Source organism: Scleropages formosus, chromosome 19, assembly GCF_900964775.1.
Source record: "Scleropages formosus chromosome 19, fSclFor1.1, whole genome shotgun sequence".
NCBI lineage: Eukaryota > Metazoa > Chordata > Actinopteri > Osteoglossiformes > Osteoglossidae > Scleropages > Scleropages formosus.
In genome coordinates this window covers 25,514,814-25,531,200 of record NC_041824.1, presented here as the reverse complement: position 1 = coordinate 25,531,200, position 16,387 = coordinate 25,514,814, and the positions used below count along the sequence as shown (strand labels likewise).

The 16,387-nt window shown below is 47.3% G+C and overlaps 1 protein-coding gene across 3 annotated transcripts in view; it reads left to right on the top strand.

Annotated features, from left to right (window-relative positions):
* The window catches only part of wscd2 (WSC domain containing 2), a 76,177-nt gene that overhangs the window by 31,937 nt on the left and 27,853 nt on the right, over positions 1-16,387 (top strand). For all 3 annotated transcript variants that reach the window (XM_018749144.2, XM_018749143.2, XM_018749146.1), the window contains exon 3: positions 10,447-10,561. In XM_018749144.2, coding sequence (XP_018604660.1) covers positions 10,447-10,561 — 115 coding nt within the window. The remainder of the gene's footprint in view (positions 1-10,446; positions 10,562-16,387) is intronic.

Sequence of the window (16,387 nt, the reverse complement as noted above, 5' to 3'; positions counted from 1 at the left end):
CTGACCTTCGGCCATATGTCTTGGACACTCGGGTGAAGAGAGGGGCTGAGCTGTCAACTGATCACCACCGGGTGGTGAATTGGATTCGATGGCGGGGGAAAAAGCTGACAGACCTGGCAGGCCCAAACGCATAGTGAGGGTCTGTTGGGAACGTTTGGCAGAGGCCCCTGTCAGAGAGGTCTTCAACTCCCACCTCCGACAGAGCTTCAACCAGGTCCCGAGGGAGACTGGGGACATTGAGTCCGAATGGACTATGTTCCACACCTCCATTCTCGGGGCGGTGGTTCGGAGCTGTGGCCATAAAGTCTCCGGCGCCTGTCGCGGCGGCAATCCCTGAACACGGTGGTGGACACCGGAGGTAAGGGATGCCGTCAAGCTGAAGAAGGAGTTCTGTCGGGCCTGGCTGGCTCATGGGACTCCTGAAGCAGCTGACGAGTACTGGCGGGCCAGACGGAATGTGGCTCTGGCAGTCGCCGCGGCAAAAACTCGGGCCTGGGAGGAGTTCGGTGAGGCCATGGAGGAAGACTTTCGGTCAGCCTCAAAGAGATTCTGACAAACCGTCCGGCGACTCAGAGGGGGGAAGCGGTGTTCCGCCAACACTGTTTACAGTGGAAGTGGTGCGCTGCTGACCTCAACTGAGGTTGTCCTCGGTCGGTGGAAGGAGTACTTTGAAGTTCTCCTCAGTCCCTCCGATACACCTTCCGTAGAGGAAGCTGAGGCTGGGGACTTGGAGGGGGACTCGTCCATTACCCTGGCTGAAGTTGCTGAGGTAGTCAAAAAACTCCTCGGTGGCAAGGCTCCGGGGGTGGATGAGATCCGCCCCAAGTTTCTCAAGTCTCTGGATGTTGTGGGGCTGTCTTGGCTGACACGCCTCTGCAGCATCGCGTGGAGTTCGGGGACGGTGCCTCTGGACTGGCAGACCGGGGTGGTGGTCCTTCTTTTTAAGAAGGGGGACCGGAGATTGTGTTCCAATTATAGGGGGATCACACTCCTTAGCCTCCCTGGGAAAGTCTATGCCGGGGTACTGCAGAGGAGAATCCGACCGATAGTCGAACCTCGGATCCAGGAGGAGCAATGCGGTTTTTGCCCTGGCTGTGGAACACTGGACCAGCTCTATACCCTCACTAGGGTGTTGGAGGGTTCATGGGAGTTTGCCCAACCAGTCCATATGTGTTTTGTGGACCTGGAGAAGGCATTCGACCGTATCCCTCGTGGCATCCTGTGGGGGGTGCTTCAGGATTATGGGGTTCAGGGCTCATTGCTACGGGCTGTTCGTTCCCTGTATGATCGGAGCAGGAGCTTGGTTTGCATTGCCGGCAGTAAGTCAGACCTGTTCCCGGTGCATGTTGGACTCTGCCAGGGCTGCCCTTTGTCACCGATTCTGTTCATTATCTTCATGGACAGAATTTCTAGGTGCAGCCAGGGAACGGAGGGTGTCTGTTTTGGTGGCTGCAGGATCTCGTCTCTGCTTTTTGCGGACAATGTGGTCCTGTTGGCTTCATCGAATCAAGACTTACAGCGTGCACTGGAGAGGTTTGCAGCCGAGTGCGAAGCGGCGGGGATGAGAATCAGCACCTCCAAATCCAAGATCATGGTCCTCAGTCGGAAAAAGGTGGATTGCCCCCTCCGGGTTAGGGGGGAGCTCCTCCCTCAAGTGGAGGAGTTTAAGTATCTCGGGGTCTTGTTCACGAGTGAGGGAAAAATGGAGCGGCAGGTTGACAGACGAATCGGTGCGGCGTCCGCAGTAATGCGGTCATTGTACCGGTCTGTTGTGGTGAAGAAGGAGCTGAGTCGTAAGGTGAAGCTCTCAATTTACCGGTCGATCTACGTTCCTACCCTCACCTATGGTCATGAACTCTGGATCATGACCGAAAGAATGAGGTCGCGGATACAAGCGGCAGAAATGAGTTTCCTCCGCAGAGTGGTTGGGCGCACCCTTAGGGATAGGGTGAGGAGCTCAGTCACCCGGGAGGAGCTCGGAGTAGAGTCGCTGCTCCTCCGCATCAAGAGGAGCCAGTTGAGGTGGCTCGGGCATCTGTTCCGGATGCCTCCTGGATGCCTCCCTGGTGAGGTGTTCTGGGCATGTCCCACTGGGAGGAGGCCTCGGGGCAGACCCAGGACACGTTGGAGAGACTATGCCTCCCGGCTGGCCTGGGAACGCCTTGGGGTTCCCCCAGAGGAGCTGGAGGAGGTTTGCGGGGAGAGGGAAGTCTGGGTGGCTCTGCTTAGACTACTGCCCCCGCGACCCGGTCCCGGATAAAGCGGAGGAAGATGGATGGATGGATGGATGGATGAATAGTCTAAAACCACTGACATACATTGCACAAATAGCTGTATGTACAATTGATAGGGAGCATGTTATTTTTTCATTTTTAACAGATAATGTAGTGAAGGTTAACATTTACATTTATTTATTTAGCAGACGCTTTTCTCCAAAGCGACGTTCATCTCAGCGAAAATACAATTTGTGCATTACATTAAGAGAAAGAGATTTAGCTGCAGACGTGATTCTTAAGTAAACCTAGTTTAGTTTCCACTTGATGCACCGATGTTCATCACTCGGGTAGGTGCATAAAACGCAGGATAGATGAATCCTGATAACCTTCCTACAATTTTTTTAATTTAATATTATAAGGTACAAAAACAAACATTCCCGTACAATGCAGGAATAGCGGCTGTGTAAAGGCTTATCTGGGAATGATAATGAAGTTACAGTGCATGAACATTTACACCATAAATAAGCTGGAGAGATCTTGGGCGAATTGAGTCCAGAAAAGGTGAGTTTTCAGACCCTTCTTGAATGTAGACAGAGTTCCTGCAGTTCTGAATGAGAGAGGAAGCTCATTCCACCACAATGGAGCCAGGACCGAGAACCTCCGTGCTTTTCTTTTCATGCGTGGGACCACTAGGCAAGCGGAAGTAGACGAGTGAAGGGGTCTGGCTGGGGTGTAGCAGTTGATCAAGTCTCATTAATGGAGCCGATAGAGCAGGATAGAAGTGGACATGAAAGAGGTGAGGTTTGAGACGCTTCTTGAATGTTCTGCGGGATTCAGCAGTTCTGAGTGAGAGAGGGAGGTCATTCCACCACACTTGGAGCCAGAACTGAGAACCTTTGTGCTTTTGATTTTGGACCTTTTGTGTGTGGGACCACCAAGTGGACAGAGGTGGAGAGGCATAGCAGTCTGGTTGGGGTATAGTGAGTGATCAGGTCCTCTAGATATTGAGGAGCAGATCTGTTGATGGTTTTGTAGGTTGTAGCCGGAGTCTTGAATTTGACACGAGCAGCTACAGGAAGCCAACGGAGTGAGGCAACAAGGGGAGCATGTAAACTATGATGTTATGTGTAAAGCTTGGAATTAATTTCTGACAGTGTTGTAGGACCTCTTTATCTGCACATTTTCTGAATCGCTCAACTCTGACATCATCCGTGTACTTTTGTACAGCACACAGACTGTCCCCAGCCCACGACCAGGCCCAGCATGTTGCCAGCTCCCCTTCCCAGGGCTGACTGCAGATGCACTGTATGTACAACAGTCTGAGACCGTGTCACTTCCTCCCTTCTGCTAAACATGTCACTTATGGAAATGTCACTTGATAAAGGTGTAGGCATTACGAACACACACCTGAGCACAGCAGCAGGAGTATGAAAACAAACAGGTAATGTTTCTCATTACTCACTTTTTACATCTGAGTTCATGCCTGGAATTGGGGAAGCACACAGTTACCAGTTATTGGAAAATTCTTGCATAAGGATTTTAAAAATTTTTCTTCGAATTTCTATAATGTCACTGCAGTGGTCTTATTATTGCTAATTTGTGTATCTACATTGATAAACATTTCAGAATTATTTTTAATTTCAATAAAGTTTTCCCATTTTCACATTCAGGGATCATTTAATGCTGCAAACGTGGCTGTATATGGCTAATTTTGTTATTTATGCCTCATTTTGTAAGATGCTGCTGAAGGTAACAGCTGTATTGTATTTCACCCAAAAGATGTAAGAAAAGTTCATCATGGCTTTATATGCTGCCCCAATTAATAGAACACACTCCAGGGTTTAATGCAGTTTGTTCCATGGGAAAGATTGCACTTTCAAAAATAAGAAACTGCATGTTAATTATGGCAGGAGAGGCACTGATATTTATATTTACATTTACATTTATTCATTTAGCAGACGCTTTTGTCCAAAGCGACGTACATCTCAGCAAAAGTATAATTTATGCATTACATTGAGAGACGGAGACATAGCTGCAGACATGAAAGTCTCAAGCAAACCTAGTTTGTTCCCTACCACTTGCTGCATCGAGGTTCATCGTTCAAGTAGGTGCATAAGACACAGACAAATCCCGATACCCACACCAAATTTTTTTTTTTATTAATTGTTATAAGATACACAAATGAGCAGTACAATACCAGAGCAATGGCTGAATAAAGGTTGTGTCTCGGGATGCTTCTGAAGTTACAATGAGTGAACAGTTACACCATAGACGATCTGAAGAGATCTTGGGCGAAGTGGATCTGGAAAAGGTGGGTTGATATAAAATAGAAGATATAAAATAAAAGATGGCTGTATCACTGTCCCTCTGTGGACTTATTGGATGAGTGCTGGATGAGCATTTTAAAGACTTCTGCGTGGTCCCTTATTCTTTATTCCAGTCCTTGTAAAAGAGGACCTTGGTCTCCTTTTCCTATCTCTAGCCCTTGTGCTCAGATAGAGCAGCCCTGTGGAATTTAACTGCTCCCAGCAGTATCACTTTACGGTCATGTCAGAACGAGGAGGTGATAAGCAGACTTAGAGTGTCGAGTGCAGGTACCCTTGGGAATTGAACGCTACTTCTTTCAGGGTCATTTGAGCAACATCTCTGCAGAATAGGACACGGGGGATCGGTTTCGTCCTACAATTAAAACTGGGCGTAGTTTGTGTAATTAATAATGACCGGAACCTTGAACTCAAAAGTTCTGCTAGTTTTCATTTTGTCTCAACAAGGCAAGATTTTATACTGGCTGGGATAGAGACCCTATGTGTTCATACTTGTCAATCTTTTACTCTGTCCTGGGGACTTCTGTTACTTTGTAATTGCAGGGAGCAGGTAGTGTAGTGCTTTACCACTTTATTTTTAGGGTTCCAATCCAGAATTGGGCTGCCCCTCATAACTGTTCATAAAGCAATGATAAAACATAGATTATCACATAATCTTGTTACACTTTTTAATGGACTTCTCTCCTAGTCATAATCACAAGTTCTATGCTTTTTGAAACTGATGGTCTATAGACTTAACTTCACTTAACTGAAATGATATGTGAGAGAACAACTGAACTGCATTTCTACACTATTTACTCTTAATTATTATAGTCTCTCCCAGTCATCTCCTACAACCAGATATAAACACACGGTAAATACGGTGAGGCTCACACCCAGGATACACACTTCTCCACTGTGTGCTTGCTCTCTGAAGACCCCAAAAGACATGAACACAACAAATTTGAAGACTCATTAGTTTGTAAATGTGTATGTATACCAAAAGTATTTTTTCCCTTTTTGGCCCATCGATACAGGAGGTGAGTGCTGCTACACCTCATGAAGGTCCTCTTCCTTGCGCTGCCCTTTGGCTGGTCTTTCAGGTCTTGAGTGTTTACCTTCCTCTGGTCTCAGCCTCCCTCGTTCCCAGCGAACAGGAAGAGCGATTACTACTTTCAGTGTCACACTTTTTCTTCTTCTCCTAACCATGTCCTCCCACACTTCATGACACCCACAGGCCATCTCGCTCCCCTATTCCTTCACCAGCCGTTCCTTGCCCATAGTCTGTGGGTGGTATAGAAAGACTGCAGGCTTTTCATATAGGCAGTATTGACTTCCTTTATTACATCATGTTCTGGGTAGTATGACATCACAGAAAATAATAAAAATGGCCAGTCTGTGGAAGGCACACTGTAGGGTAAGGTGAAATGGTCTTCCTGGACCAAGAGCAATCAAGGAAAAAACACAGTACTGTCATAATTATTCTGTAGGAACTCTCCTCTTTACTTTGCACAGCATTCTTAAAAGCCAGAGGCCTTACATAAGTACTAGGGAACTGAGGCTGGAGGTGAGTGGTTGGGGGGACGTGGTTGTGGATAAGCTTTTGAATGTAATTCAATCACCCTGATATCAGGTGAAATTCTCCTTCCATTACATTTTTAATGGGATCGTAATCGTATCATCTTCATTTCAGCCATGACCAGGGACTTACTCAATTGGTGGAAAGTGATTTGATTTCTGTAAATGTACCAATGATACCTCAAATGGAAAACAAAAAGGTACCTGACTTTTTGAACACATGGAGAATATTCTATATTAAATATGGATTGTGTTAAAAGGAGGTTATATCAGACATGGAACAAAGATGCTCATTTTATTCTGTCTGCAATTTCTCACCTTTAGGAGCAAATATTGATCAGTAAACAAGAAACTGTCTGAACCTTTGCAGTGTTTTTAAAAAGTATCTTGCCCAAACAAAGTGTATCTGCTCGACCTAACATATCAGTACAACAATGCTCGACATAATCATTGAGAATAAGGAAAAGATTCCTGCAGTAGCAAAATTGGAGGATGGATTAGAGGAGGTGGATTAGAAAACTGATGTGAAAATGTTTTCCCTATATGTGCAATTCACATAATGTGTAAAAACATTTTTTTCTAAAAAATATAGTTCTTGCTAGGGTGGGGGGGGGGCATGGTGGTGTGGTGTGGTGGGTTCAGCTGGTGCCTGCTCTGTGGTGCGTCTGGGGTGCCTTGCGATGAACTGGTCCTGTCCAGGGTACGTCCACCCCCCCCCAAGCCTTGCACCCTGTGTTGCCGGCTCACTGTGACCCCGCTCGGGACAAGTGGTTGCTGATGATGAATGGATGAATATAGACTTATTATTTGTGTGAGGTAAAAGTAAGGATAGAGGAGATGCATGTGAGGCCCAACACCCTGGTTTAGCTTTGGAACATGGTTCTTTATTGGCCTTTCTTATTTATACCATATCATAAATATTTCTGTTAGTGGACTCTGAAAGTCTCAAACACATCAGATCATTGCATTCTCAACCCAGATGTGTCCAAGAGCCATCTTGTCTCACTAGACAGAAATGATATTCCATCCATCCATCTTCTGTCCCGCTTGTCCTAAAAAGGTTGTGGTGGCAGCAGGGAGAGCAGAGAGGCCCAGCTGCCCCTGTACCCCGCAACTTCCTCCAGGTCAACCTGGGGGATCCCCAGCCGTTCCCGGGCCAACTGTGAGATATAATCAATCTAGCGAGTCCTGGGCCGACCTCGGGGCCTCATCCCAGTTGGCCGTGCCTGGTATACCTCCAAAGGGGGGCGCCCAGGGGGCATCCTTATCAGATGCCCGAACCACCTCAACTGGCTCCTCTCAATGTGAAGGAGTAGCGGCTCTACTCTGAGTTCCACCTGGATGTCCAAACTCCTCACCCTGTCACGGAGAGTGAGTCCCAGCACCCTGCGGAAAAAACTCATTTCGGCTGCTTGTATCCGCGATCTTATTCTTTCGGTCATCACCCAGAGTTGATGACCATAGCTGAGGATAGGGACATAGATTGACCGGTAAATGGAGAGCTTCGCCTTATGGCTCAGCTCCCCCTTCACCACTACAGTCCGGTACAGCGACCGCATTACTGCTGCCGCTGCTCCCAGTCTGTAGCCGATCTCACGCTCCCTTCTTCCCTCACTCGTGAATAAGACCCCAAGATACTTGAACTCTTCCACCTGGGGCAAAAACTCTCCCCTTACCTGGAGGGGGCATACCATCCTTTTCTGTGAGAGAACCATGGACTTTGAGGTGCTGATCCTCGTCCCTACTGTTTCACACTCGGCTGCAAACCGTTCCAGTATGTGCTGGAGGCAGCCATGTGACGGTGCCAAAAGGACAACATCATCCGCAAAAAGCAGAGACATCACCTTCTGACTCCCACACAGAATGCCCTCCTGACCTCGACTGCGCCTTCATATCCTGTCCATGAAAACCACAAACAGGAGTGGAGGCAAGGCACAACCTTGGTGGAGTCCAATACCCACGCTGAACAGGCCTGACTTAATGCCGAGTATGCGGATACAGCGTTTGCTCCATATGTACAAGGACCGAATGGCCCGCAGTAGTTTTCCTTTTCTTAGATGCATCACTTGCATCACAGTTACGATTTGGTGCCATGGTTATGACCGTAAAAACCAAAAAATTAAAGCCAAATACAATAACACAAGAGACACTTAACAGCAACGTGTTCTGTGCCATACTGAGCAGGCGGGACACTGTGTGTGTGTGTGTGTGTGTGTGTGTGTGTGTGTGTGTGTGTGTGTGTGTGTGTGCGTGTGTGGACCAAATTGTGGGCTCTTTATTGTCAGTACATAAGGGGGCAGGCGAGATTTGTGGTTGGGGACAGGTGTGGGTCGGTCAGTGTACAAACGTTGGTCTTTGGGTGAATCCGATGTCGAGGTCAAGGAGACGATGCAAGTGTCAGGACCCATGGATGTCAGGAGCAGGAATGAGGGAGTGAGGAGAACAAGGGACTTTGAAGGACAGGTAGGTTGTCGTGGGTTCACTTGAGAGCGCTGGAGAGATGGGTTTCTCAAATGAGATTCCGCAACTTGGTTGTGCAGGTTCTTTATACCCCACTGCTCTGATTTCGGGCAGGTGTGGACATTTGGGGCAAGGTCGTGGGCGTGACAGTCCGACTTAAAAGAACAAAGTCTTTGTTTTACCTCTGGACAACGTGCCAATGAACCGCTGTAGACACGCAATGATTTGATGCACATCGCAAAGTAGCACCCGTTTATTACGAATCATTGTATGTAACTTGAATTTTTAATACGGTAGGCTTTAGAGGAGTGAGTGGTTCATAACTTTGGGTTGTCTGTAAGTCTGACGTTCATAACCTGGGAACTGCCTGTATGACACTCCAGGATAACTCCTGGTGCTGGGATGCCCCATCCTATGGTGTACTAGCTAGGCGTACCTAATAAAATGGCTGGTGAGTGTATTTTATACATTTTTCCAGGGCACCATTTAATTTAATTTCAGCAGATCTGTGCTTCCCTCTGCTCTCCCCAACTTGTCTGCTGATCCCACTGTTCACCTCTTGGTAAAGTGGTGCCTTTAAATCTGGGCCACTGTTTGTACAAAAGCAGATTAGCGACATCTACAAGTGCGATTAGTGCCCAGGTCCTGCAGATGGCTCTTCCACCTTTTTTAGACAATTTCTGTTACATCTCTTAATGGAAGTATTAATGAATAATAGGAGAGGCATTAGGAGGAGGAGAACAGATGGCTGTCAGTACTGGGTGCGAGGGTTGCAGTTCACCCAGGAGGTCACCCATATACACTGAAATCTGCAATGTAAAATGTCAGTGTTTGAAAAGAGTAAATCTGATCCCAGCACAACAAATGCTGCCAAAGAGATGAACGCTGTTTTTATAAATAATTTTATGCAGTGCTCTATATGCCATTTTAGGATTCCTTTATTTTGAAGCATCCCAAAAGAGCATGAATCATAAATGTAACCTGAATTCATTCCTACCACTCGTGTAATACTACCATTTATTTTTCAGCTTTGTCAGTTTAAGAATTAATTTACTCCCCACGGAAGCTAAAAAAATTGCTACATATCCATCCTGCCTCATCAGTGCTCTTTTTCACGGGAAGAGACACTTTGGTATCAGGAGAATTAATCGAAGATGCTGTTTGGAATGAATATCAAGAACCGAATGCTAATCCTGAATTTGGTTACTTCCTACAGTGTTACATTTGCTCAGAATTAGACCTCTATGTGCAAAATTAGACCTCAGTCCAAAATGCACTGATTTTTCTCTACAAGTTAATGAGAAGGATCCTTAAGAGTTGTTAGCTAATAGCTTTAATATGGATGGATGGATGGATGGATGGATGGATGGATGGATGGATGGACGGACAGATAAACTCCACAGCCAAAAAGGTAGGATTATCTCGTTGCTCTCAGCTCAAGCTCATGAACGTGTAAGACAAAATGTAATGTAGGACGTTGGCTGTCACAGTTGTCACTTCAGAGATGCAATGAACTTTGTTTACCAACAAAATTCAATAGATTGAAGGAATACTGATATTGTTTAGTTTCTTTGTGACTTTCAATTCTGAGTGATTTACTGTGTGGGAGTCATTTGTGCAGCTGGGTAATTTACTGCTACAATTCAGGGTAAGGACCTTGATCAAGTGTATGACAGCAGCAGGAAAACGGGCCTGAACTGCAAGCTTCAAGTTATGAATCCATATCAGTGTCATTACCTGCTGCAATGTGCATGATCACACATATTGAATTTGTTCCTTTCTGTCTAATGTTGTCTTTTTTTCTCTGTTTTGCATTAAAGTGTGACATCATAAACCAAATTTAAATGCTATGGACTTAATTGTTTTTGTGCTTGTTTGTATGTTCCCAGCAAAGTACATTGGCTGCTACATGGATGACACACAAAGGCGAGCGCTTAGGGGAGCGTCCTTTTTTGACTACAGGAAAATGACCATCTTCCGTTGCCAGGACAACTGCGCTGAAAGGTAGAACAGAGAGGCCTCCCCTCCCACTTCAACCCCACCTCCTTGTTGATTCAATTAGAAGGAGACTAGAAAAGCTGAATGCTGAAAACAGGAGTTGGTGAGTGATCCATCCGCAGCCCAAGTCAGGTTTCCTCACAGTTCAAGAACTGGATAGGCAGGTGTCCCAAGGCCAGACGACAGGGACTGCATGTGTTCCCAGTTCTCCCTTCAGGCTGTATGGCTGTGGTCCACACTGAGCGATTGTAATCCCATGTATCTATTCCATATATTATATGGAATATTATATGTATGAACACTGAACGGCCATGACCCCCACTGTTGCTGCTCCCAAACCATGACCTTGGAACAACACTCAGAAAATTGACCCAAAGCAACTGCATTAGGTGTTGAATGTTCTCTTAAAATTGATTTTTTTTTTCTCCTCTTGTTTCTATACAAATCATATTTATTGCTTTGAATGTGGATATGGGTATCCAAGTGAAAGTGAATCCAAGTGCAGGCTTTTCCAGGTTACAACAAGTGGCACATCAAAGACTCTTGAGTGGTAATGCAGTGCACAGACACACACTGGAACACTGGGGAAGGCAGCAGTAGACCTTGGGAACAGTCACAAAGGCTGAACAGTGAACCTCATCTTCCTGTTGCCTCTTATAGATGGTCTTGATACTGTGTTGGGCATCAGTGTGCTGGTGAACCTACCAGGATAATTCTGGAGAGAGGGGCCTCTGGTGGACTCCTGGGGTACTGTCACGGGGGGGGGGTCATTGCCATTTTCCCTTTAAAATTTGAACTGAGCATTCTGCTACGAACACTTTGAGTGATGCTGCTTTAAAAGGACATTTCTCTTAGTTTCACTTGTATTTAGTCTCTTCTGTGAAATATGCAGCACAAACACACTGACACTCTTCCCTTTATTATGACAAGTAAGTGTAACCGAGGGTTCTTGTCGGGTTCACCGAGACCGTTAGGGCTCCAGAAAATAACAAACGCTACCCGTCTGGGTTGGTTTCCAACACCTTTGAAATCTTTATTGGATGCCACACATGTATAACTTATAAGAAGACTTGCTGATGCACTTCAGTGCGCATGTACAGAGTCCAGCCTATAGCAAACCCCAAGGGGAGAAAAGATTCATCATACACACATATGCACCACTAGTGAAGTCTCCCAGTGTCACCACATCCAAAATTAAATGTTTTACATATGTCCCCGCCATCCAAAAGAAACGTCCATGTTTATTCAAGAACAACAACCCGAGAAACAAAAGCCACAAACAAACAAACCACAGAAGTTCAAGAAAAACAGAAAGCATACAACAGGAGGCAAATAAATCACAACAACCCTACAACAGAACACTTACCACCACAAAATATTTTTCTCAATTCTAAATTACTTAAGAAGGAACCCAGAAACATAGTCACTAGGAATTCAGTAAGTCAAAAAGTCACAGATAGCCAGGCGGTTTCAGAATCCTCCCCCTCCGACTCATGCGTGGGTCCAACCCAGCAGGCCTCTCAGATGAACAGTCCGTCTCAGGTGAAGTGCTCAGTTCTTCTTGGGGAGAAATGCACTCTGCACCCCCAGACATGGCTGACACAAGAGACGGGGAACTTGGCAATGACTCAGGAATGCCACACGATGAATGGCTTTGCAACAGGGGAGAAACAGGCAGTGTATAAGGCCTCAGTCTATTATAATGCACTACCTGCCCTCTCTCCTCAGAGTCAAATGGATTGGTAATACGATAAATCAGCCCAGGTTCACCAACCGAATCCATAATCTGCACAATCTCATACGGTCCCTTCCAATGGGGTGCCAGCTTCATGCAGCTCTCCACTGGGTTGCTGAGCCACACCATAGCCCCCACAGCATAGGGCTGGTGCCGCAGTGCTTCGTCATGGTACAGCTTCTGACGCTCACAAGCTTCCTCACTGTGCATCCGTGCGCTGCAGAAGGCAGAGTTCAATTTTGTCAACACGGAGGAAACAAACTCAGCATGAGACCCGGACATTTGTAAGTCCAGAGCACGAGCAGGAATCAATACCTCAGCAGGGACTCGTGCTTCCCGTCCATGGGTCAAAAAGTATGGTGTGAAATGAGTGCTGGAGTGGGGCGTGGTGTTGTAAGCGAAAGCCACATGTTTCACATAATCGTCCCATTCTCCACCATAGGTCAGGAGAGTCTTAGCCAGTTGATCCACTAGAGTCCAATTAAAATGTTCAACCATCCCATCCGATTTCGGATGGTAGGAAGTGGTACGCGTCTTCTTAATGTCCAGCAGCTGGCAAAGGGTCTGAACCACCTCTGCTTCAAACTGACGGCCCTGGTCAGAGTGCAAAGTCTCCGGAATGCCATGAACCAATACATAGTCCTCAAACAGGCAATGTGCAACTGTCTGCGCTGATTGGTTAGGCAGAGCATACAAGTTGACAAATTTGGTGAAATAGTCCTCGATTACCAGCACGTACCGACTCCCTTTGGTGGTCACCGGCAGCTCCAAGATGTCCATAACCACCCTCTCAAATGGCCGTACAGTCTGGGACCCACCCATAGGTGCCTGGTGCTTCGGAACAGGACTACGGCGAGTCTGACATGCTCTACACTGCTCACACCATGTTTTTATGTCTCTGAACATGGAAGGCCAGTAGCATAATCGTCTCGCCTGCTCCCACACACGCTCAGAGGAGAAATGGGCAGAGGCTGGAGCACCATGCAGCTGCGAAAGAATGTCCAGTACTAGTGCCGAAGGAATGACTGTTTGGGTGATAGGATTACCCATGAGCGAACAGACGACAGAGCGGCACAACAGTCCGTCAATGATCGCAAGACGATTAAACTCAGTCCAAAACTTACGTAAGCACCGAGATGCTCCCTTTAACTGTTTCCTGGATGGCCTGTGTGACTGCTCCACCCAGCTCAACATGGCATTAATATCAGGGTCAGCTTCCTGCATAGCCCTGATGTCAGAGGCATTGGGTGATAAAGCACGTAGGGGAAACATGCTGTCTGAACTCCCCTGTGTCATTGCAACAGTCACTTCCTCTGAAGGGTCTGCCACCTCAGAGACACTTGGAATGTCAGCATCCGCCCGCTGAGAGCTCACCACATTCACCTCCAACACCTCCTTGCCACTGGGCTCTATGTCATCCACGCCAGGTGTCACAGGGCGACAAGAAAGTGCATCCGCGTTTTTGTGCTGATGGCCCTCCTTATGTACAATAGTCCAATTAAGAGGATCCAGTTCCAGAATCCATCTGCCTCGCCTGCCTGTAGGGTCATCATCAACAGACATACGCCGAAGCGCCAAAAGTGGTTGATAGTCCGTAATGATAGTGAACGAAGCAAGTCCAACGTAGTTCCGGAATTCTCTGACTGCCCACACAATGGCCCACAGCTCACGATCAAAGGTGGACCAACGCCTCTGCATGGGGTTCAATGCCCAGCTGGCATACGCAACCACATGCTCAAGTCCATCTTTATCTTGGGCGAGCACCGCACCAACAGCCCATTTAGAGGCATCAGTGTAGATTTTAAAAGGGACACTGAAATTGGGCAATGCCACAGTCGGGGCAGAAGACAGCACCGTTTTCAAATAGTCAAATGCAATTCCACACTCAGTCGTCCACACAAAAGGAATGTTCTTTCCAACCAGCTGATTAAGTGGGGCAGCATGCTTGGAAAAGTCTTTCACGAACCGTCGATAATAAGAACAGAGCCCCACGAATGCCCTAACTTCAGAAGGAGACTGTGGAACTGGCCAATCCCTCACTTTCTCAGTGTTCTTGGGGTCAGGTTGGAGACCCTGCCGAGAGACGACATGTCCAAGAAAAACCACACGATCTCTCGCAAGGTGGCATTTTGTCAGATTCAATTTCAAACCTGCAGACTGAATTCTCGCAAACACCTCATCCAGACTAGACAGGTGTTCCTCAAATGTCTTGCTGTAAATCAAAATGTCGTCCAGATATACCATGCAGACATGCCAAGGGAGCCCTCTGAGCACTAGCTCCATTAAATGCTGGAATGTGGCGGGAGAGTTTGAGAGGCCCATCGACATGGAACGCCACTGATAGAGCCCCTGCCCAGTTGTAAATGCTGTTTTTTTCTCTGTCCTCCTCCACAACTTTCACCTGCCAATAGCCATTAGAAAAGTCCAAGGTGCTGAACCACACAGAGCCTGCCAACGCGTCCAGGGTATCATCCACACGGGGCAGAGGGAGAGAATCCTTAACAGTTACACTGTTCAAGCGCCTGTAGTCCACACAGAATCGCCAAGTACCACATTTCTTTCTCACAAGCACAACAGGCGAAGCCCAGGGACTACAGCTCTCCTCAATGATACCGTCAGCTAACAGGTCAGCTACTTGTCTCGCTATTTCAGCATGTTTTTCAGGAGATGTACAATATGTACGTTGTTTGATAGGAGCCTGCTCCCCAGTTCTGATGTAATGCTTCACCAGGGTGCATTTACCAATATTCTGTGCAGAGGAGCTGAAGATGTCATTGTACTTAGACAGCAAGGCTGAGAGTGCAGCCCTTTCGGATACAGAAACAGGTGACTCCTCCAGCGATATGGAAGACCCTATTTCAGAGGAGGATGCGGCCGCCACGCCAACTGGAGAATGCAGGAGAGGCTGGACGTCAGACTCAATGACTGAATAAAACTCACCCAGGTGCATTCCTTGTCTCAATGTGATGTCCTGTCCGGTAGGGTTCAAAACCCGGGCCCTCGTCAGTCCGTTGCACACTTCGGTGACAGTGTGAGCAACCACTAGACTGGCAGAATCGGGCACATTCAGCTCTAAGTAACCAACAAAGTCACTCGGCAACTGAGCCGTGCTGGGTACACAAAGCTGAACTGGCACAATTGACTCGCTGAGGGGTGGTAAGTTCATAGTCGTGGCCAGAGACACATTACAGCACACTGGAACAAAGTTTTTGCTAGTAAGAAGAGGAACAGAAATGTCCCAGAGCCGCAGCTGTGCATGGCTGATGTCCAACAAAGCATGATTTCTCAACAGAAAATCCCACCCCAACAACACAGGCTGAGTGGTCTCTCGTATGACATGAAAGGCATGCTGCCATGAGCTCGTCCCCAGCTGGAGTGTAACTGTAATGGTGCCCAAAGTGTCCAGCATCTGACCATTCACGGCCCGGGCCGCCACATAGTCCTTTCTCAATGGGCGGTTACAAAGTGCAGAAGATGACATGCGAAAATCTGCGCTCATGAGAGATACGCTGGAACCAGAGTCCACCAACAGTGGAACTTCCACACCTTCAATTACTCCTTTCACATACGAGACCGGCAGTTCCTGGCTAGTGCCCACCTCATCCTTAATGTCCTCTGATATTGAATTACTGTCATTAGAGGCATCAGTTTGAGGGCCCTTGGGCAGCACAGCTGGTGTTTGGGCCACAACATCAGCTACAGACCGTTTCCCGGCCCACCGTGACGGACCTGTCCGCCAGGAGACATAAAACGCACCCCACGCTTCTTCGGATCCTCCTCATAGCTGTTCCGCCTGTGAGGGCTCGGGCTAGGGCTGCATTTAGCAGGAGATCGAGCAGTATACGAGTCATCATGATCCTGAAGTCCCACAAATGACTCACAATCATCTCTGCGCTGAAACATCCTCCTCTCCGGTGAACGACCTCTCCGCGCTGCATCAAAAGTAAGCGAATGGCATCCGTGGCCACTGCAACATTGGTGCAAACCACTCGACTGAGAGCGGCCTCCACCCCACTTGTCCATGCCACTAGAACTCACTCTAGCCTTCAGTCTTCGGTTTTCGTCACCCAAGCATCTCAGCTCCATTTTCATGTCCC